The sequence below is a fragment of the Castor canadensis genome, chromosome 12, assembly GCF_047511655.1.
Source record: "Castor canadensis chromosome 12, mCasCan1.hap1v2, whole genome shotgun sequence".
NCBI classification, from domain to species: Eukaryota; Metazoa; Chordata; class Mammalia; order Rodentia; family Castoridae; genus Castor; species Castor canadensis.
Window position 1 is genome coordinate 37,399,089 of NC_133397.1, and position 25,086 is coordinate 37,424,174.

The 25,086-nt window shown below is 36.4% G+C and overlaps 1 protein-coding gene across 9 annotated transcripts in view; it reads right to left on the minus strand.

The window, feature by feature from the left end:
- Thada (THADA armadillo repeat containing) overlaps positions 1-25,086 on the minus strand; it is a 321,031-nt gene that overhangs the window by 267,228 nt on the left and 28,717 nt on the right. For 7 of the 9 annotated variants that reach the window (XR_012439673.1, XM_074049582.1, XM_074049583.1 and 4 more), the window contains exons 17-22: positions 21,463-21,614; positions 18,983-19,193; positions 15,126-15,261; positions 14,711-14,847; positions 11,663-11,821; positions 9,843-10,000 (exon numbers count right to left, since the gene is read on the minus strand). Coding sequence is in view for 8 of the 9 variants with exons in the window: in XM_074049582.1 (XP_073905683.1) it covers positions 9,843-10,000; positions 11,663-11,821; positions 14,711-14,847; positions 15,126-15,261; positions 18,983-19,193; positions 21,463-21,614 (953 nt within the window). In the remaining variant the exon portion in view is untranslated. The remainder of the gene's footprint in view (positions 1-9,842; positions 10,001-11,662; positions 11,822-14,710; positions 14,848-15,125; positions 15,262-18,982; positions 19,194-21,462; positions 21,615-25,086) is intronic. The other 2 variants (XM_074049587.1, XM_074049581.1) reach the window with 1 other exon arrangement.

Sequence of the window (25,086 nt, forward strand, 5' to 3'; positions counted from 1 at the left end):
CCTATTCAACATAGTACTGGAATTCCTAGCCAGAGCAATTAGGCAAGAAGAAGAAATAAAAGGAATATAAATAGGTAAAGAAACTGTCAAAATATCCCTATTTTCAGATGATATGATCCTATACCTTAAAGACCCAAAAAACTCTACCCAAAAACTCCTAGACACCATAAACAGCTATAGCAAGGTGGCAGGATACAAAATCAACTTACAAAAATCATTAGCTTTTCTATATACCAACAACGAACAAAATAAGAAGGAATATATGGAAACAATTCCATTTACAATAGCCTCAAAAAAAAATCAAATACCTATGAGTAAACTTAACAAAGGATGTGAATGACCTCTACAAGGAGAACTATAAACCCTTGAAGAAAGAGATCGAGGAAGACTACAAAAGATGGAAAGGTCTTCTGTGCTCTGGACTGGTAAAATCAACATAGTAAAAATGGCTATACTACCAAAAGCAATCTACATGTTTAATGCAATTCCCATCAAAATCCCAATGATTTTCATCACAGAGATTGGAAAATCTACCCTAAAGTTCATTTGGAAACAGAAGAGACTGTGAATAGCCAAGACAATATGCAGCAAAAAGAACAACGTTGGAGGTATCACAATACCCAACTTCAAACTATATTACAAAGCAATAGCAATAAAAACAGCATGGTACTGGCATAAAAACAGAAATGAAGACCAGTGGAACAGAACAGAGTACCTGGATATGAATCCACACAACTATACCCACCTCATTTTTGACAAAGGTGCCAAAAATATATGATGGAGAAAAGACAGCCTCTTCAACAAATGTTGCTGGAAAAAAAAGTGGTTATCCATCTGCAAGAAACTGAAACTCAATTCTTATTTATCACTCTGTACTAGCATCAACTCAAAATGGATCAAGGACCTTAATATCAGACCTGAAATTCTGAAGTTAGTACAGGAAGGAGCAGGAAACAACTCTGGAAGTAATAGGTATAGGCAAGGACTTCCTCAATAGAACCCCAGCAGCCCAGCAACTAAGAGAAAGAATGGACAAATGGGACTTCATAAAATTAAAAAGCTTCTGTACAAGAAAAGAAATGGTCTCTAAACTGAAGAGATCACCCACAGAGTGGGAGCAAATATTTGCAGCTATACATCAGACAAAGGACTGATAATCAGAATATATAGGGAACTCAAAAAACTAAATTCTCCCAAAAGTAATGAACCAATAAAGAAATGGGCAGGTGAACTAAACGGAACTTTCTCAAAAGAAAAAACTGAAATGGCCAACAACACATGGAAAAATGCTCACCATCTCTAGCCATAAAGGAAATGCAAATCAAAACCACACTAAGATTCCACCTCACCCCTGTTAGAATACCCATCATCAAAAATACCACCAATAGGTGTTGGCAAGGATGTGGGGAAAAGGAACCCTTGTACACTGCTGGTAGGAATGCAAGCTAGTGCAACCACTCTGGAAAAACATTTGGAGGCTTTCTTAAAAATCTAAACATAGATCTACCATATGGTCCAGAAATCCCACTCCTGGGGATGTACTCAAAGGAATGCAGCCCAGGCTATTCCAAAAGCACCTGCACACCCATGTTGCAGCGCTATTCACAATACCCAAGTTATGGAAACAACCAAGATGCCCCACTACTGACGAATGGATCAAGAAAATGTGGTATTTATACACAATGGAATTTTACTCATCCATGAAGAAGAATGAAATCCTATCATTCAAAGTAAATGGATGGAACTAGAGAACATCATTCTGAGCAAGGTTAGCCAGGCTCAGAAGACCAAAAATCGTATGTTCTCCCTCATATGCGGACTTTAGATCTAGGGCAAATACAGCAATGTTGTTGAACTTGGGTCACATGCTAAGGGGAGAGCACGTACAGGAGGCATGGAGTAAGTAGAAAACCCAAAACATGAAAGTGTCTGATGTCCCCATTCCTGAGGAACTAACACAGAAACCTTAAAGCAATAGAGGTCAACACGAGAAGGAGATCAGAAACCAGTGTAAGGATCAGTTAGAGATGAATCAACTTGGGTTGTAACACATTTGTACATGGAAGCAATGCTAGGAATCTCTCTGTGTAGCAACCCTTAACTCAACTAGCAAAAACACTTTGTCTTTCTTATTATGCTTATGTCTTCCCTTCAACAAAATTAGAGATAAGGGCAGAACAGGTTCTGCCTGGAAGTGAGAGGGGGAGTGGGAAGAGGGTGGGGAGCAGGGAACAGGGGGGAGAAATGACCCAAACAATGTATGCACATGTGAATAAATGAATTTAAAAAAAGTCTATCTCATTATAGAAACATAGCAAGTGTCTATACGTAGACAAAGAATCTGATGAGACTAAACAAAGAACCAGAAATGTAGTCATTTGATGGATTTTTAAAAATTATAGCACTGTAATATTCCAGAGGGATATGTTATGTCCTTCATCTAAAAGTTTTTTTGTAAAGATATGACAATACACCTATCTCGAGGTTATTCTTTTAATATTTTCAAAGGTCACATACTACTAATCGTCAAAAGTCACAGTCACACACATGTACACCTGTGACACACACCTGCAATCCCAGCATTCTGGAGGATGCAACAGAAAGATCATGAGTTCAAAGCCAGCATGGGCTACATGGTGATACCCTGTCTTTAAAAAAAGAAGCCACAATAATAAAGTCTTATTTCAGCCTCACATGGTAATTTCAGTGTATATTTTGAAAATTACCAAGACCTAAATCTAAACTCAACCCCCCAAGTAGATCAGAACCTCAATAATTCCACCAGAAGAAATACCAGCTAGCAATTTGTCATGAACATCACTTCTATAATTAGAAAAATAAAAGATCTTTTATTAAAAGGTGTTTCAAGTCAGAGAAAATATAAAGAGGCTAAAGAGACAGTCTCTCTTCCTTAGTTAGGTCTTTTGCCCAAAAATGTTACAGATACTAGAATATTTCAGGAAGTTGTGTTATTGGCAAAATGCTTCTCTATGAACGTAAAATAGTTCACAACCCCCTCATCAAGCCAAGATCATTTTCATTGGTTCCTTTATTCTAACTCTCTACAAAGTATCCTAAACCAAAAGGCATATAGTAAAATGAAGAATCTCGAAAGTATGACCCAATAATGGGTGGTTTTCTCAAAGGTGGATCTTAGTCCTAGGTAATTCTGGCCTCAGAAAGTAGAGTGACATTCTAAGAATAATAGTGAGTAGACAGCTTTTCTTTTTCATTTCACATTTAACTTCCTAACAAAACCACATAGATAATAACCAGCCTTGTGAATTTTTGCCTTTGTAGAATATATAAAATTACCATTAATCAAACAACAAGTACTTCTTTGGTACCTGCCAAAGCCCACCCCAGATTTACTGCTGAGGTAGATAAAAAAGATGAAAACAAGATGTCTTGTCCTGGGTAGGCTTTCAGTTCAGATTGGCAGAGAAAATCATATGTTGGTGACAGTATTAGCAGGATGCTCTGCACTAGAATTAGAAAAGGCTTCATGTCCAGACATTCAACCAGATACGTATACCTAGGCTGACCAAAATAGAGGAGGAAATGAAAATGAGAAGAGACTAGGAGGTTGTTGTAACTGAACATTTATTAAGTACCTGCCACCTGCCAGATACTCTGCTAGGTCTACAGACATGAATGGACACGGCATGCACAGGTTTGGGTTACCAGAGCTGGATGAATGATCTAGAAACTTCATGCTTGAAAACAGCGAAAGACAGGGAAGGATGCACCCAAATTCCCAAGGGAGGAAGAGGGGGCAGGGCAATGTGGTCTGTGAGCAGCGAGATAGAAAAGCACCCTGATAACACCCTCCAAGTGGATAATCAGACTAAAGAGAACAGATTTGACTCAAACTACTTACAATGAAAACAAGTCAGAATCAGAAACAGAATTTTTAAACTTAATTTTTAAAATGAAAAAGTCCTCTAAAAACTCAACTCAAGTGCCCCTCGTTAAATGCCACTGAGTCACTAAAATTCACAAAAACTTTCTTTTTGGATAACATCTTTACAATTTTTTTAATATAAATAACATATATCTCAGGATTTTTGAAAGAGAAGGTAAAAATGCAATTTTAAAAAGACTGATTTCTGGATTTAAAATTAATGTCAATATCTTTTTCAATTTAGTATATCCTGCTTTTAATATCTCATAAAACTTACTTGTATAGGTGTATCAACATGCTTTTTGGAGTTACAGGGTATAAATTCCACAGGGAAAGACACCTACCTGCCATGTCTTCAGGCATCTACAATTCACCAACACACAAATTAGAAGAGCTAAGTGCTCATCTAGAACATAAAACTAAAGGACAAATAGAAATGTATTTTTCTAAAATTTACTTTTATGAATGTAGTAAATAGAGTAGATAAAGCTAATTCTACTCATGAACTACGTAAGCCCACGAGGATTTAAGTAAAGATGAGACAGTTCTACAAAGGACATGTGCAGTGGTTCTGATATAGGACTTTGGAGCCAAGAAGGCTGCATTCAGGAGCCAACCTCCACCACCTTACTTTATTCAACCTAATTAATCAGTGCAGTTCCCTCACCTAGGAAAAGGGAATAAAACTAGAACCTACCTCACAGGATTATTGTGAGAAACAGGTGAAATTATGCATGTAAGCATTTAGCAGAGTACCTGGCAAAGAGCAGTAATCAATAAATGTCTACTTTTGGTTTTAATTAATATTAAAAATAGTAAGACTTAATCCCCTTCCTTCAATTTCTCACTTTAACACAGGAACACTTCTTATAACCTTAATGTCAACAATTAGCAGTTTCTAATTCAACTTCAGTTAAATGGGATATTCTGCAAAAGTTTATACTCCAGCAAAATAATGTGTTTTTTTCTCATTATTCATTTATTCATACGTGCATACATTGTTTGGGCCATTTCTGCCCCTTTGCCCCCCGCCCCCGTCCCCTCCCTCTCCTCCGCACCCTCCTCGCTTCCAAGCAGAACCTGTTCTGTCCTTTTCTCCAATTTTGTTGAAGAAAAGACATGAGCAATAGTAAGACATAGTGGTTTTGCTAGTTGAGGTAAGGATAACTATACAGAGAGATTCCTAGCATTGCTTCCACGCACAAGTGTATTAAACCCGAACTGATTCATCTCTACCTGATCTCTTCACTACTTCCCAGTCACCTTCCCATACTGAACTCTGTCGTTTGAAGGTTACTGAATTAGCTCCTCTGCAGTGGGGACATCAAACACTTTCAAGTTTTGGGTTTCCTACCTATCCCCGTTCCTCCTGTATGTGCTCTCCCCTTAGCATGTGATCCAACTCCAACAACATTACTGCCTTTGCCCTAGATCTAAAGTCCGCATATGATGGAGAACATGATTTTTGGTCTTCCAAGCCTGGCTACCTCGCTAAAGATGATGTTCTCTAGTTCCATTTATTTACTTGGGATTGATAAGATTTCATTCTTCTTCATGACTGAGCAAAATTCCATTGTGTATAGATACCACATTTTCTTGATCCATTTGTCAGTAGTGGGGCATCTTGGCTGTTTCCATAACTTGGCTATTGTGAATAACGCTGTAATAAACAGGGTTGCGCAGATGCCTATAGAGTAACCTGAGTTGCATTCCTTTGGGTATATCCCCAGGAATGGGATTGCTGGATCATATGGCAGCTCTACGCTTAGTTTTTTAAGAAGCCTCTATGTTGTTTTCCAGAGTGGTGCACTAGCTTGCATTCCCACCAGCAGTGTATGAGGGTTCCTTTTTCCCCACATCCGCGCCAACACCTGTTGGTGGTGGTGTTTTTGATGATAGCTATTATAACAGGGGTGAGGTGGAATCTTAGTGTGGTTTTGATTTGCATTTCCTTTATGGCCAGAGATGGTGAGCATTTTTTCATGTGTTTTTGGCCATTTGAGTTTCTGCTTTTGAAAAAGTTCTGTTTAGTTCAATTGCTCATTTCTTTATTGGCTCATTAGCAAAAGTTTATACTCCAGAAAAATAATGTTTTAAAACTGTACATTCTCTATTATAGCAATTTCCTAATAACAGTTGGGATTTCTTCAAAATGCAAGCATTGTTCTCTTGGGGAATAACAAAAGTAAGAGTCTCCTGGTGTTCAGACATCATATTACCAGAATGTTTACTCTTTGCTTTCTAACAAATTCTTAACCATGAGCCATTTTAACTATTTCCCTTTGGTGGTTTTTTAACATGAATTTCCATCTCATGTCTCTTCTAAGCAACTTGAGGTCAGAAAACTAAGTATTATTTATTCTTCTTTATGTTCTCATAATACCTGTATAGTAAGGCAATCAACAGATGACTAAATGATGTGCCTTTATGAGCAATATCACTTTAAAGCTTAAAAATGGTAATTTCCATTCAATACAACTCAATGTACTTATAATTTCTACAACCTATAATTTGGTGAAATAAAATATTTTAAGACTGATAAATGCTAATAAATATATATCTTACATTGGTAGCCTATTACCAAATCTAATCAATAAAGACAAGGAGGGAAATTTTCCATATGAACCCAGTTACAACAAAATCTAAAGTACGAGTTTTTCTAATACTTGGCAATTATTTTTACTCATGTGATTTCTATGGCAATAATTGCCTAGAAGGGGGAATGCAAGTATGAAATATTTTCCCAGAAGCTTCTTTTTAGAAATATTAGAGGACACAGATAAACATAAGTTGAAACTCTACATAGAGGAAGTTTTTTCTAAAAAGTAGTAGGCACTAGGTTTCAGATATCCCATGGAAAGAGGATGAACAAAATGTATCAAGCAAAAGTCTATCAGCAAAACATCGAGCCACACACACCAACTAGTCAGGAAGCTATATGATAAGGCTGTATGCACTGCTCACTGTTGAAAGATCTCAACTTACATTCCTCAAAGCTGGTTTTATCTCTGCCTCTTGTAAGGGACATTATGAAAGAACCTTTCATTCCATGATTACAGTGCAGGAGGAAAGTCAGACGTGCTACTGAATGAACACATTTTTCACTTGGAGAAGCCAGTGAGAGCATACTGCTTCACAAGAAGTGATCTAAGGAAAAGATCATTTGCTAAAAAGTTCAGTAGTGAGTTATCTTACTGTACTGTTGCTTGCAAAAAGTTGCATAGGTATTGGAAAAATGGAAAATTCAACTTAAAAGAAAAATTAAATGAGCTACTTAGAACAAAGGCAGCACTGTGACAAGTGAACACAGGCTAGGAAGGAAAGAATTGGGTTCTTGGCCCAGAACTGCCATGAACCAGCTTTTTGATCTTGGGCGAACCAGGAAATACACAGGGGCTTCAGTTTCCTCTTGTCGGAGGTAGCTGGAGAACATCATGTGTATGATCCTCCCAGCTCTAACAGTTTGAGAATATAGCACTGAAAACTCAGAACTACAAACAAGCACCAGTTCTTCTCTCCATACAGCAAGAAAAATCCCCAAACTGTAACCTCACTTTCTGTAACTGGACTACGAAAGAAACTTTCCCTATCTCTACACCCAAGCCATTTCGAATTATAATAATACTGTATTACTTTGACAAAAGTAAAGATGAGTGAAGAGAAGAATCAGGCTACATGTCAACATTTCAGAGTGTATGGACCAGCTCCCTCCATCCACTGAAAGTTAGTATTATTGAGAATGCAAAACCCAAGTTTCACATTCTCCACATAAACAGGATGGAATTCTATAAGCAAGTCACTTGGTTGCCTCCTTGTCTCTAGGTCTGATGTTGTCACATTCACCTAAGGGGCTGACTTAAATTATTAGTTTTGCCACCAGACAAAAGATCTACCTTTGCCAGGGCAAAGATGCCCTGGGAAGGGAGGGAGTAGCTTAGGTGTGGCCCAGCCATTCCAATATAAGTTACATTGTTCTATCATTTAAATTTTAATTCTTCAAAGTATTAAGTACATGGGAATATTTTTAATTTAAGCAAGGAGAATTCTGAGCTGGGCGTATTGGCATACTCAGGAGCCGGGGCACTTGGATCCAGAGTTCAAGGCCAGCCTGTGCTACAAAGTGAGATCCTGTCTCAAAAACAAATGAATTTTATTTTTACAAAGGAGTTAAGTTTTATGTTTTAAATTTTATGTTCAAAAGCAGAAATCTTGTAGTAATACAATTTCTGAGTGACTCTGGATTTTCATTGGCTAAATGCTCCTAAACCAGGGGCATATTTTTTTTAAAGTCAGAAAATCAAGAATAATGTTTTCCATAGCAAACAGTATTTCAATGTTATAACAGAGCCATCACACATACTTCCGATTCTTCATTCAGCAGCCATGTCTTCCCACACCTACAAATGTCAGGTTACCACATGAATAGTACATTGAAAGAATGATTGTACCTCATGAGAATGGACATTAATGTTTCTTTGAATTTTTTTTAATGGTCAGAATTCTACTTTTATTTAAGCAAAAAGCCACTAGAAGAATTCTTTGGTTTTATAAGAGGCTGTCCATTTGTTATTACAGCTTCTGTTTTTTAACAGACATCGCTTCTATCTTACATTAATTCCCATTTTATCATGGTTATTCCATATAAACTAAATTCATTAAACCATAAACTTTCAGTAAAATGTGTCAAGATAAAATAATTTTCACAGGAAGCTTTCAAGTCTTTCTCAGTTACAGTAAAAGCAAAAATAGTGCCCCTCAGTTTGTTTCTAAACACTATCAAACAACTCAAAAAAAAAAAAAAAAACCTACAGGCTTTAAGTTGTCCTTGAAAAGAGAAACTGAGAAGTCAAGGGATTTTAGCAGATGTTTACTTCATAGCAAGATGGTGAAAATCAGTGAGGTAATCATTAATCATAACTGGATTCCCAAGCAAAGATGTTGGCATTGGCACTACAGCTAGTCATCAGCAATGACTGCAAGTAACTCAAGGACACTAACGCCTGTTTGATTTGGAAGAGCATAAGGAACATAATGATGCCCAGAGTGCTGCTATTAGCCTTTGCCTGTCTCGTTTCTTAGGCCTTGCAACATCACAGGCCCAGCTGTTAACCAGATGTGAGCATGGGCCACAGAGTGTGAGAATAAAAATATTAGCATTATTTCCATGGAAACAGTCACGTGGTTATTATCGAAATAATCAGCATTAGCATACTACAATATTTGTTTTGTTCTTCAATGTTGTAATACCCTATGGAAAAAATTGGCTTTATTTGAAAAAAGGTTAAAAATGAAAGTACATGTTATATATCTTTGCTGGAAAACTGTGGGAAATGGATTTGTTGAAACCATATGGAGAGGAAGAGGGAATCAATTAAAAACAGAAATCTAATAAATCTAAAATATTTACAAATGAAATGGTTGTGGTAAGCTAATTTCTTGTAAACACTACACTCAAGACCCTTGAACAGTCCCAGATGGTAAACTAACTTTGTGGTCTTAAAATAAAAGTCAGCCAAAAACACAAAAGTGACTACAACTTTATTATCAAAGTACTGGGAAACATGAGATCTATAATCTACAAATATGTTACTTTATTATTCCTTTGAAAAATTTAAGAGATTTGTGGAGTTATACTAAATAGACAATTTCAGCAAAAATTTAAGTTTATGTATATTAGAGAAATAAAAATTTAAATAATATTGCAGTTAAAATGAGGTGAAATCTATAGTCACTTAAATAAAATATTCATTAAAATGCCATAGTTTTGAAATGTATTGCAAGGTCTAATATCTTAAAATATATCTTTTTTTTTTCAGTTGAGATATGTGAAATTTTATTCAAGAAAACCTCAAAACTTTTTAAGTTGAGCTACAAATAAAAGCTTATGATTTATGCCTTAATCAACACTTATGCCTGGTGGAATAAACTTCTACCTTACCTGCTCCACTGTTAATAATCCATCAGAAGATTCTGGCACAGACCGCACAGGTAGAAGCTGGCACAGAGTGCCTAAAAGTAAAGCCACTTCCTTCATACTTCTCCAACAACATACTAGCACCATCTGAGCAGTTACATCACATGTTTTTCCCTCTTTACCTTAAAAAAAAAAAAAAAAAGAAAGAAAACTATTGCAACATAAGACACTCGATTACTCACATCCCAGGGTTCTTACAACAAGCTTATTCATAATTTTCCTGCAAATAATCTGCTTGAACAAACCAATTTGTCATGTGTTCTATTTAGTCAAGAGAAAACATTTGTAAAGCATGTGCTATAAGGGGGAAATCATGCTACTTTTTTAATTTGCTATTTTCAAAATAAATTTTAAAATATAACACTGCTTCAAAACTAAGTTTAACCTTTGGAAATTAATGAAATGAACTCTCTCTGCCTCTCTGTCATCCATAAAGTACTACAAGGTTGACGACAGTAAATGTACTTAATTATTTCAGCAAGGAGGACTTTATATTAATTAAGGAGAAGAACAGAGCTTTTTCTTTTTTTGTTTTGGGGGGTTTGTTTTGTTTTGTTTTGTTTCTGAGACAGGGTCTCACATGTAACCCAGGCTGGACTCAAATTCACAACCCTCCTCCCCAGTCTCCTGAGTGCTGGGATTATAGAATGTGCCACCACACCCAGCTAGAACAGAATGTTTTAAATCAAAAGAAAATACAAATTTTCTCTCAAAATATATTTAAATCACATGGCCATTAAGCTACAATTACCCTTATTTATTTCCCTATTCTAGTTTTAGGAATATTTTAGTAGCAGCAAAAAAAATCCAAAGCAAACTATTAAATTAAAAAGGAAAGTTAACAAAATAATAGTTATACTGTAATCCCATTTTTTTTAAATGCCACTAAAAGGATAAATTACATACACAAAAATACACACCATCGGTATAAAAGGTATACACTAAAGAGGAAAGTGAGACTGGTGAAGAAATGGAAAACAACTTTAATCTACAATTTTTTGCCCATCCCTCTTTGCTTTTTCTTGAATATTTATCATTATGTTCTTCAAAACTGTTACAATAAGTATTAATGTTATTTTTGTAATGTTAAAAGTATAATTGCAAAGGGAATTTTTTACAAGCCGTTATCTCCATCTAGTGGAGAATGCAAAACATGTACTAAACCACTAAGAAATTACTACTTCTGATATTTTTTATAGCATTACAGAAAATTCAATTATAACAATTAATGGTAAAACAAGTTGAAAAGAATAATTCTGAAGGCTTGGTGCAACAAAGCAGATCACATTTTGCTGAATAATTCAGGTTTTCTTTAAAAGGTTGCTTGACTTTCAGAACACCCCCAGCAGAAGACAAAGAACCAAACTGCGGGGAGAGGGAATTGCTGCCCATCCAGACCAGATTCATCTCGCATCATTGCTCTTGTATCACCTGGGCTGTCAAAGCAGGTTTTAGTGCTCAAAAGCTTTTGGTTGTAGCACTGAGGCACATTAATTTCTGGTAAAAGTCTTATAAATTCATCCTTAAAACCAAATTATTAAAAAAAAAAAAAAAATTAAAAAAACCCTTCAGTTTCTAGAAATGGTCTGTACAGATCTCCACCCTCTCATTTATTATATAAAAGGGACATTCTGCATATTTTACTGTTACTTAAACACAGTTTGGGGTGTAACTCAATGGAAAGGCAGTAGTGTAGCATGCTCAAGGCTCTGGGTTTGATCCCTAGCACCACACACACACACTAAAAAGAACACTGATTACAGTATCAGTTCTACATGTATTACCTTTGATTTCTGCAGAAGTATCAATATTTGACACACTAGCATTCAAGTCCTCCAAATCAAAGCTGTCACATTCTTTTAATATTTTGGCTTGGTTGAAGAAATCATTAGTATCTCGTGGCTGAATCTCATTGAGAATCACCTGTAAGCGGCTTGCTGACTCTGAGGGAGGGAGATGAGAGTACATGAACCCCAATTCCACATCACATGCAGATTTCCCTCAAAATCATTTCCAACATTTGATAATCAGCTATATTAGAAGGGACTCTCAGGGTGGATAACGTGAAAATTGTTTATATAGGGTCTTCATTACATTTAAGTATACTTTTAACATATGAAACTGAAAATATGACAAAAAAACACAACTAGAACTGTCCATAAGACTGAGGCTACCATCTCATTTACATTGTTTTTCTTAGTATTATCTCTAAGAATTGCAAATATGATGCTTAATCATGTAAAAGAAATACTATAAACTTCTTGTTTTAAAAGGTTGTTTTCCTATCTATAAGTTGCCAAGGTTAAAAGATAACAAAAGATTTTTTTAAAAAGCCAGCAACCAAACAACCTTTGTAACACAAGAATATCAAAAAGAGTCCATATTTGTTTTTGAAATATAATATGCTGCTTTCTCAGTATGAACTACAGTCCCAGTATTATATTAAACTTCATTTTTATTCTCCTGGCACTGACTAGATTACAAAGTGTAAGCTTGTGAAGGCAGCACTTTATTCACTGTTGAGTCACCAGTGCCTAGAACAGAAACTGGCTCATGGCAGAGGTTCAGAAATATGGGCTAAAGGAATGTAAGGATGGCTTGATAATAGCCAGGTTCTGATTTTTGTTTTTTAAATATCAACAGATAATCATGTGAAATCAATTAAAATTCAAAGAACAGGTATTGTTTGCACACCTATTTTTATAGTTACATTTTAGGCACTACTGAAAATGCAAAGAGTCAATGTGCTATCATGATGACTCCACCAAAATCTTGGACTAGGGATGTAACTCAGTGTTAGAGCACTTGCCTAGGAAGCATGAAATGCTGGGTTCTATTCCCAATGGAAGGAAGAGAGGGAGGGAAGAAACCAGTATCTTATGCTCGTCTGTTGCCTCCCTGAAATTTTGCCACAAACAAACAAATTTCAATAGCCACAAAAAAAGTAACTCTGGCACAAAAAAGAAACCATGCAAAGACCAGGAAAATAAAAGATTAGAATAAAATTTCTATCCATTTATCTCACTGCTTTTAGGTGAGGCTTTTTTCTTCCCCCCAGGGAATTCAAAATGCACCACCAATAATAATGGGAAAAGTAGGAAAAATGAAGATGGAAAAAAGAAAAGGCAAAATTAAAGAAAACCTGTGAGACAGTTTCTGAGACCAAGTGATATTTTAAAGCTCTTCAATAACAAATAGCATAATCTAAAGGTACTACCTACAAGAGAGGTGAATAAAATATTCAAGATCTCTTATCCAGAACATACCAGTACTTGCCTGATTCAAGTATTAGCTATAAGATTGCATGTTCCTTATTCCCACGCACTATGTATGGAAACTAAAACATCAAAATTTGACATTTAGGCTAATATTAATCTGAATGAATAACTCTCTTAGTATCAAGAACTATCACTAACCTTACAACTTATCTTTTAGTAAAGAACAAAACCTAACATTTTCTGAGTAAAACACTGCTCCAAGTTACTTTAATTATCAGCACAAGGTATTTCAGTGTATGTTCATGATACACTCAAAAGTGTTCTTAATACAGAACTCTCATTTGCACTTTGAAATGCATTCAAAAACTGTATTTCAACACTAAATGTAAATTTACTTCCATGTGCTCAAAGGTGTACTCCATGTTTGTGCACACCTTTAACGGCTAAAATCTTCGAGCCTATATAGTTCAGGTATGTGCCACCCGGGACATCCCATACACTGAGCTTGGTTCCTGTCCTTCTGATAACTGTTGGTCCATTGATTTGTTAACAACAAATATTTATTGTGTATCTATTTCTACCCGCACTGAGCTAAGAAGTATACAGGGGTGTGTAAGGAGGGGAGGGAGAAACAGACAACATCCCTGTTAAATTACAGTTCAACGAAGGAAAAGTCCCTTAGGAGAAGGACAGCAGTAAGAAGCAGGCTGGAGAGGAAGCAGAAGTCAAACCATTACAGGACTTAGTCCAAGGTCACTAAAGTACTCTAAGCAAGGGGGGTTAGACTGGAATGAGGCACAAAGGTTAAGCAAAGATTATGTGTAACATGATAAATTGTATGATTAAAAAAATTATTTTGGACTTAGCAAGAAGGAATTGGAAAGAGATAGGAATAGATGCAGGGAAATCAGCTGAGAGGGCTCTGGATTGGTTTAGGCAAAAGTGGAAAACTGTCTGGAGAAAGTGAGAAGCTACAGATAAAAAGGAAAAAGATTTATGAGATGTTTATGGGTAACATTGAAAGAATGTGGAGATGAGCTGGATACAAGGAGCCAGGGAAAGAATGTCAAGCAGTCATAGGTTCCTGACTTGCAAAAAGAGATCTGTATGGTAGGAACATGCACATAGAGGAAGAGACTGAAAGAAGAAAAGCAAATGAAAATTCATGAATTCAACTTTGAGCATGTGAACTATCTCTTCCCATTTCTTTCCATCAAATGTTCTTTGTGTTTCAAAAATTTGGAATTTGTTCCAAATTCCTAGCAACTTATTCTCTCTGACCATTCCATCAGCTGCCCATCTCTGCCCACCCTGCCTACTCTCCCAAAAACAAGCTTGCAGTCTGTGATTTGAAATAACAATACTATAAAATCCAATTTTCCCTGGAGAAGAAAAACACCTTGCTCACCACCTGGTTTGCGGGGTATAAAGGGGGCAGCTATTTTTTTAATAGTTAAAAACATTACTAATAAAAGGGCAGAATAATCACAAAAAAATAATAATTTCTTCCATTTCAATTTAGCTTTTATAACTGTCCAAAGAAAAGATTAGGAGAGAAAGAAAGAGTGAATGAATAATCAAATGATAGCATGGTAGCCTTCCTTGTCTGCTGACCTGAATCAGTGTCCATGGGGATGAGGCCCTCGGGGGAGGAGCTCTGAATGACTGGAGACACCACTGTCGAAAGCCTGTAAGAAAGCAGCAAGAGCTTCTCTACCACAGGTCTCCACTCGCTCACCAACTGCAGGCTGCTGCAACAGGACATTAGGAACATTTATACTAAAACCAAAACCACATTTTGAAAACAGAAATTAACAAATAAGAAAAGTTGAAAGAATTTCATTTTAAAGCTGCAATACATGAAATATTGAGGCATTAAAAATGTATATATACAGGCAGATTTTTAAATCAAATTTTCAATTCTCTTTAAGGCAACAACCAACATTCCTTCCCCAACACATTCCAATAGTGGGTAAAGTTCAGACATGAGTGTATTTCTGAGACAAGAGATAGCTGTGGATGTTCTTACTTCAGAGGTAACTTCTGCAACATTCCTGTTATACAGTGGACTCTCCCATACATTGGGAATGCTGCTGCTGCCTGAAGCAGAGAATTCTCAGCCTGAGATACTTCTTCCTCAAGATGTTCCATCAAGCATTTGATAACTAGAAAAAAACAAAGAGAAAACAGAAATAATGCCAGTTTTAAAACACATTTATAAATTTGAGAACAGCAAAACAGTTCACATGAAAACACTCAAGTGAACTTTATTTTCAGGTTTTGAATCAGAAAGATTTTTCGAGGTTCTCCAGCCCTTTACCCATTTCTAGTCATAGACACTAACTAAAGAATGGAGAAGTAATTTTCCCTGACTGCCTGGCATTCACTCTACACCATTCCTCCTTGACATCCTCTAGCTGGGTATCAAACCCCAGGCCTGTGTGATGTGGGCTATATGGCTAGCTTTATTGAGATATAATGAGCATACCTTCCAATTCATACATTTAAAGTATACAAGTTAATGGTCCTTAGGAAAGTCAGAGCTAAGTTGCAAACATCACTACAATTGTAGAACATTTTCACTGTCTCTCAAAAAACCTTTACCTATTAGCAGTCACTTCCCTTCCTGCACTTCTGCCCTTCTTCTGCCCTAGGCAATCACTAACCTATATTTTTTGTTTGTATATTCTGGATACGTCATATAAAAGGAATTATACAACCAAAGTTCTTTTGTGACTGGCTACTTTCACTTGGCCTGATACTTATCCATGCTACAGCACATTATCAATTACTTCACTCTTTCTTATGGCTGAACAATTGTCCATTGCATAGACGTACCACATTTTTACTTATCCATTCATTAACTGATGAACATATAGATTGTTTCCACTCTTTGGCTAGTATCAATACTGCTGTAAAGATTCTTGTACAGTTTAAAATTTTATAGTTGTAAAGTTTTTGCTGAGGCATGTGTTTTCATACTTCTGGGAGTATACCTGTTGTGGACTGAATGTCAGTATCACCACCCCTTACACCTGCATTGTATGACGGTTCCATTTTCTTCATACCCTCAGCAACATCTGAAATTCTGAGTTTTTTTATTATCATGGCCAAGCTGCTGAGTATGAAGTACCTCCTCATTGCGTCTTTGATCTGTATGTCCCTAAAGGCTAATGATGCTAAGCATCTTTTCAAGTCTTTATTATTCATTTACGCATCTTCTTTGGAAAAATTTCTATTCAGATTCTTTGTCCATTTTTAAATTTAGCTATGCCCTTTTGTTAGTGAGCTGTAAAAATCCTTTATATATACTATTTAGACACAAATCTTTTGTCAGATTTAAGATTTATAAATGTCCCATTTTGCAGGTTGTCATTTTATTTACTTTTCTTTAGCAGTGCTGGAGTTTGAACTCAGGGCTTCACATTTGCTAGGCAGGCACGCTACCATTTGAGTCACCCTCCTGTCCCTCTTTTTACTTTCTTGATGATATACTTTGATGCATGAAAGTTTTAAATTTTGATGAAATCTAATTAATCTAATTTTTGTTTTGTTGCTTGTGCTTTGGGAGTTATATCTACGAAACCGAGGCTTAATTCAAGATTACAAAGATTGACACTCATGTTTTCTTCTGAAAGTTTTATAGCTAAGGTTCATACATTTAGGTTGTCAGTTCATATTGAGTTAATTTTTTGTATATGGTTTGAAGTAGTGAATCCATTTTCATTCTTTCATATACAGACATGAGATAGCCCAATACAGCAGATGTTTCTCCTCATGCCTCAGAAAAAGAGGGTTATATTTTAAATTTTAAAATTAAGCATAACCAGTAAATTACTAATATGCAAAATATATAAAACTCCTAAAAATTAATAGGAAAAAGACAAATAATTCCACAGAAAACTGAACAAAGGATATCACAAGCATTTCACCAAAGGGTGTAAACATGTAAAAAGATGTATCACAAAAAGATACATCACAGTAACCACAAAAATGCAAAATGAAAATACAATGATATATTACTTTATACTCTACAAATTTTTCAAATCTGACTAGAGCAAATTATGATTATGACATGATGTAACACAACACCTAATTTGTTGGTGGCAGTGTAGTGGGAAAACTTATTCACAGTCTGAAGATGCAGAAGCTTTATGACCAGATAGTCCAATTTTGGGGGAGAGGGGGGAAGGTTTGCAGTACAGAGGTTTGAACTCAGGGTCTACACCTTGAGCCACTCCATCAGCCCTTTTTTCGTGAAGGGTTTTTCCGAGCTAAGGTCTCATGAACTCTTTGCCCAGGCTGGGGTTGAATCGTGATCCTCCTGATCTCTGCCTCCTGGGTAACTAGGATTACAGACGTGAGCCATAGCACCCGACGTCCACTTTTTTGTTTACCATGAACTCCTAGAAATCTGCATTAGACAATCTATCTGAGAATACTAACACTGGCATTATTTATTTAGAAAAAACAAGTCTATCGACAAAAGACGAGATTACCAGTTTACATAATGCCCACAGTACTACTGAGATAAAATTCAAAGTCATATAAAACAATATGTTATTTCATGCATATATACATGGCAAAACTATAAAGTAAAGCAAGATGAAAGATTAATAAAGATTAATATAAAACACAGGATAGAATATGCTTCGAAGATATGGGTGCTATTCTACTTTTTTTTTTTTTAATGAGACTGGGTATCAGTGTGTTACCAACACTGCCACTAATTCCTGAAAGGATCTTCCTATTTCATCCTCCTGAATGGCTGGGACTGCAGGCATGTATCACTGCACCCAGATAAGAAAACTGAGTCTGGGTTTTTTTTTTTTTTTTTTTTTGGCTTTTTGGCTTTTTGCAGTGTTGGGGATTAAACCCAAAGACTTGTACATACCAAGCACAGGCTCTACCACCAAGCTATACCCTGGCCCTTGTTCTACTTCTTAAACTGAGTGTTATCACCTAGCTTGTATACAAAGTTTGTGAAGTTTTTATAGGCATATATTCTGTATTGACATATTTTATTGTTAACAATATTTCATAATTAAAGTGTCTTGAATTGAAATGCTTTCTGTGAATCATGCACTCTGCTCCACTCCCCAACTCACCCCAATTGCAGCTCTCCTCCTGGTCATCTTCTCAGAGTCCCCTTAAGTGGGCAGGTATCATCCTCTACCAGTACTGTCATCTTTGCATCCCAAGACCCATAACCACATTCCCATCAGAGCTAATCATGGTCTCCTGCTTTTTCCCTACCATCTAAAGAAGGATAGTTTTCAAAATTCTTTCTATATCTGACCTCTCTTTTGCTTGTTTTTAAATTCATATTTGTCTGTATTTTCAGTACAATTCCAAAATGAAGAGTCATTAGCATAAAATTATGTACATAAATCCTCAATAAAATTTATAGAAAAATTGCTAAATCTAAACCATCTTGGACCATAGGCTTTAGAATTAGCTATAAGGAAAAAGTAAAAGGGGGTGGGGGTTCGGGTGTGGTTGGGTAATAGCAGTCAATTATAACATAAGCCCCAACACATAAAAGAATTCGTATACAAATAATGAAGATGACCTGTCTATAATCACAGTAAAATTCCTGCAGGAAGAAAGTACAGTTTTTGTGGAGAAAGAGGTTGTCCTTTATTAATGTACATTTGTACATCTACGTATTTAACATAAATCATCTGTTTAGAAACAAGTGTGACAGTTGAGTAAACTGTTTATTTGCATAAAGGAACTCACCGTGCTGTTACATGTTTGTAAACTCTTAAATAAGAAACCACAAAATAAATACTGAACCATTAGACAGTTTAACCAAATGGATAGTGAGAGAATAAGATATTGGTTTTGATGATAAAAGCAGAAGGCTATTTCCTTAATACAAACCCATTAATGTGTTCCTTTCCACCACAGCAGCTGACTTATCTCCATCTCTGCATTCGACCTGCTGGGCTAAGGAGGCAGACAGGGATGCTGGCAGAGCATCCTGCCAGATTAAGAGGTTCAGCAGGTAGGAAGCTGTTACACAATCATATGGTTTCGTACTTGTGCTGAGCTCCAGTGCTGCCTGGAAGAAGTCTTGCAGTTTCTCAGAATCCTAAAACAAAGCAGTCTCAGTTACTGCCATAAAGAGGTTTTTATAATTTGAAGGAATCGTACATAATTTAAATTCACAATCTGTCATAGAGCTGTAACTCAATATGAACATTAATTTATTTTCTCCCTGAATATAAGCTAGTTTTTATTATAGTAACTGATGACTACTATTAATCAGTTCAGAGATGAAGGCCTTGAAAATAATTTCAATTGGAAAATTCAACACTGGTATTTTTTAAATGTCTTCCTTCAGCAAAAGTGTACTTTTTCCTATAGAAATTCCCTACATCTATAACCAGACTACCTTTGAAACTACCTTTGTAGCAGTGTTTTCCTCTCCCAGTCATATCTTAGAAAGATATGCCATCACAGTATGTACTATACAAAGGCTGTTTCGAAAATTGTTTTGGTGTTAGGTACATTTTAAAAAAAAATATTATATAGGTAATCGCTAAAGAAAGACTTTGGAAATATATCGTTTAATTAATATTTTAAAATCCTGAATGTCTATTCCATTCCAATGCCATTTTATTAGTATGCAAGCAGGATCAGAAAATAAGAATAAAATCCTATAGAAAGCCATGTTACTAAATTTCCTGAATTCCACAGTGTCTCTACTAAGCACATGTCTGTCAAACTAGAGGGGCACAGGTCCCCAAAGAACACTTTGCAGTTTAAGAATCAAGTCTTTTACTTATTTATTTATTTATTTATTTATTTATTTTTGGTGGCACTGTGGTTTAAACTCAGGGCCTCACGCTTGCCAAGCAAGCATTCTTACTGCTTGAGCCACTCCACAAACCCTGTTTTGTGTTGGGCATTTTTGAAATAGGGTCTCAGGAACTATTTTCCACGGAACCGGCTTCAAACCACGATCCTCCTGAGTAGCTAGGATTTACAGCATCAGGCTAAGAACCAGGTTTTTCATATATATGCTGTAATATGCCTTTTCCTCTCCAGATACTCTCAAAAACTTTGCCAGGAATGAGGCATAGCTACACAAATAAAAAACTACATGTGATGAATAGTAAGGGAGGAGAAGAAAAATCTCTTATTTTAAAACTGTGTAGGAGCATGTGGCCCTGAGTTCAGACTCCAATACTGCCCCCCCTCCCAAAAAAAGAAAAAGATTCCAATTTAAAATTCTGTAGGAAACAAGAGTTAGCAGACTGAGAACCAAAGAACCTTCTGCTTGCTGGAGAGCAACTCTCAACCTGAACCCAAATCTGAAAAGATATCCTGAGATCTTGCAATGCCATTAAAAGACACGGTGTTCTCTAGCATGTGTTTCTACAGAACCCCACTGCACCTACAAGTTGTCGTGTCAAGCCACATATCATGCACTAAATACAGCTGGAGCCCAGACCATGGCTCAGCCATAGCCCCTGCAAGTGACCTTGGCCTCTACAAAACTCTAACAAAAAGCTATAGCAAGGGCATTTAAAAAGCTCTGGAGCCTACTCTGCTGGTGGCCCCATAGCCCACAATAAGTCTCGAGGCCAGAGATGAGACTTGGTAAGGGAACCCCTTGCAGACTCACCCCATGCTGTGCCTTCACACCCACACCCCCCAGCCCATCTTTGGTTCCTACCCCAAGGTGGCAAGAGCAGGGTGTCAGGAAGAAAGCTAGGGCTGAGACTGGGGCCACAGCCAGGGTAGACCTCCTGGGGAGAAAACTGTTGCTAACCTCAAATGCTCTAGAGTTTCAGTCTCAGTTTAGCTACTGCTTATTGGAAGACCAGAAACATGTTCTCCATCTCATTTGCCACCATCTTCCAGTCTACAAAGTGGGAAGATTATCTTTAAAAACTGAAATTACTGTAAGTGATGTGTTTTGATCAAATATTATAAGCCCAAGGGAACTGGGGAGACCATAGTTAACAGACACCTACCAACAATCTTGTAAACAACAAAATCTACTGCCTTCTGCACCCCAACATTCCTTTCATCAAAGCAGTAAAAAAAGCAAGCCTGGGAGCTAAGAGGCATGGCTCAACTGTGGGGGCCCTGAGTTCAAACTCCAGTATCACAAAAAAAAAAAAAAAAAAAAAAACAGGGGAAGTAGGACTGAATGATGTAGACTTTCACCATATTTCCTCTTTTCTCACCATCCCACAATAGTAGAAAGATATGAGTAGCTGAAAGAAATAGCCAAAAGACATAAGAAGGCTGATGCAAAGAACCTGGACAATCCTGGTTGCTTCACCTATGCAAAGTAAAGTTTTATGCATGTAATCAGATTTACACTGATACAGGGAAAGTCCCAATACCTGAAATTGTGTAGCTCTTATTGATAACTTCATCAGAAGATCAAACGCTAAAGTTTTTACTTCTTCAAAAGTACTGGTAAAACATTCCATTAGTGTTTGGAAACGACCATCATCAATATCTTGACTTAGCTGATAAACCGTTTGGACACTACCTAAAAAAAACAAAATATCAGAAAAGATCTAAAAGTAAGTTAAAGTCAATCTTCTGAAGTTATCTGGCCATACTTACACAAAAAATTCATACTTCATACTTTACCCATCATAAGACTTAACTTTATACTCTACCACAACTCTTACTTTTTTTTTATTGTTTTATTATTCATATGTGCATACAAGGCTTGGGTCATTTCATTTTTTTTTTTTTTAATCCTGGTATTGGGATCAAACCCACGCTCTTGTATATGATAGGCAAGGGCTCTTCCACTTAAGAGCCCTCACACTTCATATTTTACCCACAGGCTTAAAATAGCTTTTCTATTAATGCATTTCTTCAAATGACAAAATAATTACTACAGTTTTCCAAATAGGAAATAGACATTCCTTAAAATTTAAAACCATTTTATTCTCTTTCAAAAGGTATTATTAAAAGATTCCTAACTTTTTTTTTTTTTTTGCAGTACTGGGGCTTGAACTCAGGGCCTACACCTTGGGCCACTCCACCAGCCCTTTTCTGTGTTAGGTGTTTTCAAGATAGAATCTCAAGAACTATTTGCCCGGGCTGGCTTCGAACCACTATCCTTCATCTCTGCCTCCTGAGTAGCTGGGATTACAGGACTGAGCCACCTACACCCGGATCCTAAGTGATTTTTAAATATAAACAAAAGCAGCCTGGAGGTGTGGCTCAAGCCACAGAGTGCCTGCCAAGCAAACACAAAGCCCTAAATTCAAACCTCAGTACACCAAAAAAATTTTTAATAGGCAAAAGCAAACAAATTTAGGAATACATATTTTTTTAATCATCATAAAACTTCCTGACCTAGAATTCGAAGCCCTACCATGTCTTAGAATGAACTGACACAGAACGATGACCATGATCACATATCCTACTCTTTTTATGTTGACCCACCCCTGCGTTCCTGGGATAAATTCCACGAGGCCACAGTGTACAACATTTTTAATATGCCACTGGACTTGATTTGCTAGTATTTTGCCAAAGATTTTTACATCTGTATTCATAAGAAATACTGGTCTGTAGTTTTCTTTTTCTATTATGTCTTTATTTGGCTTTTGGAACAGGGTATGAAGAATCTCACAGAACAAATTAGAAGCTGCTCTCTCCTCTCCACTTTCATGAAAGACTTTGAGAAGGAGTAGGATCAATTCTTTAAATGTTCGGTACACTTCACCAGTGAAGGCATGTGTACTGGACTTTTTTTTTTTTTTCTGGCAGCACTGGGAATTGAACTCAGGGCTTCAAGCTTGCTGGGTAGACACTCTACCACTTGAGCCACCTCACAGCCCTGCTGGGAGGTTTTTGATTACTTATTCAATCTTGTTCATGTTTGTTCAATTTTTTTAATTTCTTCTTTAGCCAGAAATTTTCATGTTTCTAGCAACCTGTCCATTTCAAGTAGATTATCCAATTTGTTGGCATACAATTGTTCATTTTATTATCTTATAATCCTTCTTATTTTTATGTAAGTGTAGAAATGTCCCTGCTTTATTGCTAATCTTATTATTTGTACTTTCTTTTTTTGCTCTTAGTCTAGCTAAAACGTGGTCAATTTTGTTAATCTTTACCAAAAAAAACTTGTCTTGATGATTCTGTATTTTTTAAATTTCTGTTTGTTTACCTCTGTTTTAACCTTTATTATTTCTTTCTTTTTGCTAGCTTTGCTTTAAGTTTGCTATTGTTTTCTAATTTCTTGAAGTACAAAGTTGGATTATTTATTTAAGATCTTTCTTCTTTTTTTTCTCTTTGGTTTTTAAGACAAGGTCTTGCTACGCAGTGCAGGCTGACCTTGAACTCACAATCTATTGCCTCAGCCTTCAGAGTGCTAGAATTACAAGAGTGTACTCACCATTCTCAGCTTTTTTTTTTTTTTTTTCCAGTACTGGGGCTTGAACTCAGGGCTTACACCTTCAGCCACTCCATCAGCCCTTTTGTGTTAGGTGTTTTCTAGATAGGGTCTCACAAACTATTTGCCCAGGCTGGCTTTGAACCATGATTCTCCTGATCTCTGCCTCCTGAGTAGCTAGGATTACAGGCGTAAGCCACCAGTGCCTGGTTCAGATTTTTATTTTTTAATATAGGCATTTACATCTGTAAATTTCCCTAAGAGCACTGCTTTTGTAATTGTATGTTGTAATTTGCTTTTATTTATCTCAAAGTATTGCATTACTAGGACTCAAACCCAGAGCCTGCTAGGCAAGGGCTCTACCACTTTTAACTTCCTTCATGATTACTTTTTGACCTACTGGTTAACAGCTTTGTTCAAATCTGAACAAATCACTGATACCACTCTATAAAACAGCTACCACTACCCATACTTCCAAAAGCATTCTATATCTCCCTCTTGTCTTCTTGAAATATTTTTTCATAAAACTTTTCATCTGATATTCTATGTAGTAACTTGTTAATTACTGTCTATAACCCTTCACTAAAATGTAAGCTCTAAAAGAGGAAACCCCCTGTTTAGTACATTGCAAACAAACTTTTTTAACCTAATTGTGGAATCCAATTTTTCACCTTGAATACTATGACATCTAATTCTACGTGGTTTATTCTTCTTGGTCTAGGATATACTTGAGGAAATGCAGAAACCATTTTGACTATTACCAAACTGCAATCCTTCTGCAAAGTAATATAAAATCTCCACAAGTTCTTGCAATAAAGATGAAGGATAAATTTACAATTTCCACCTCGTACTTCATAGTCATGGCTCTTTACCCTCCTTTAAAAGTAATGGGTCAGTTGGGTGTGGTGGCTCAAGTCTGTAATCCTAGCCACTCAAAAGACAGATGGGAAGAATTGTGGTTCAAGGCCAGCCCAGGTAAAAAGTTCACAAAAGCCCAATCGCAACCAATGGCTGGGTGTCGTGCTGTGTGCCTGTCATCTCAGCTACTCCAGGAAGCACAAATAGGAGGATTGCGGCAGGCCAGCCTGGGCATAAAGCAAGACCCTATCTCAAAAACAACCAAAGATAAAAGGATCAGTGGAGTGGCTCAAGTGGGAAAGCACCTGCCTAGCAAGTAAGTATGAGGCCCTGAGTTCAAACCCCAATCCCAAGAAAAAAGAAAAAAATAATGAGTATAGTATAACTTGCTATATTTGCATTACCTCTCTATTGTTTAATTACTATGACATCAGTAACAGCCCAATTATATGTGTCTCACCTCATTAAGATGACTCAGATTTTCACTTTCAAAGTATATTTAAATATATTATTTTTCTGACTGAAAAATATCAGTTTAATTTAGCTTACTGTCTTCTCCCATGCCTAAATACATTTAATGTGCATTTTGCATTAGATAAGCAAAAACTTTTTGTTAATCAATCAACCACAGGTAAAAACTTCACTAAACTGATGAATCCCTACATTCATTACCAGTAGATAATAACAAATTACAAGTTCAGTGGTTTTAAACCAAAAAGATCTATTCCCTCACATTTCTGGAAGGCAG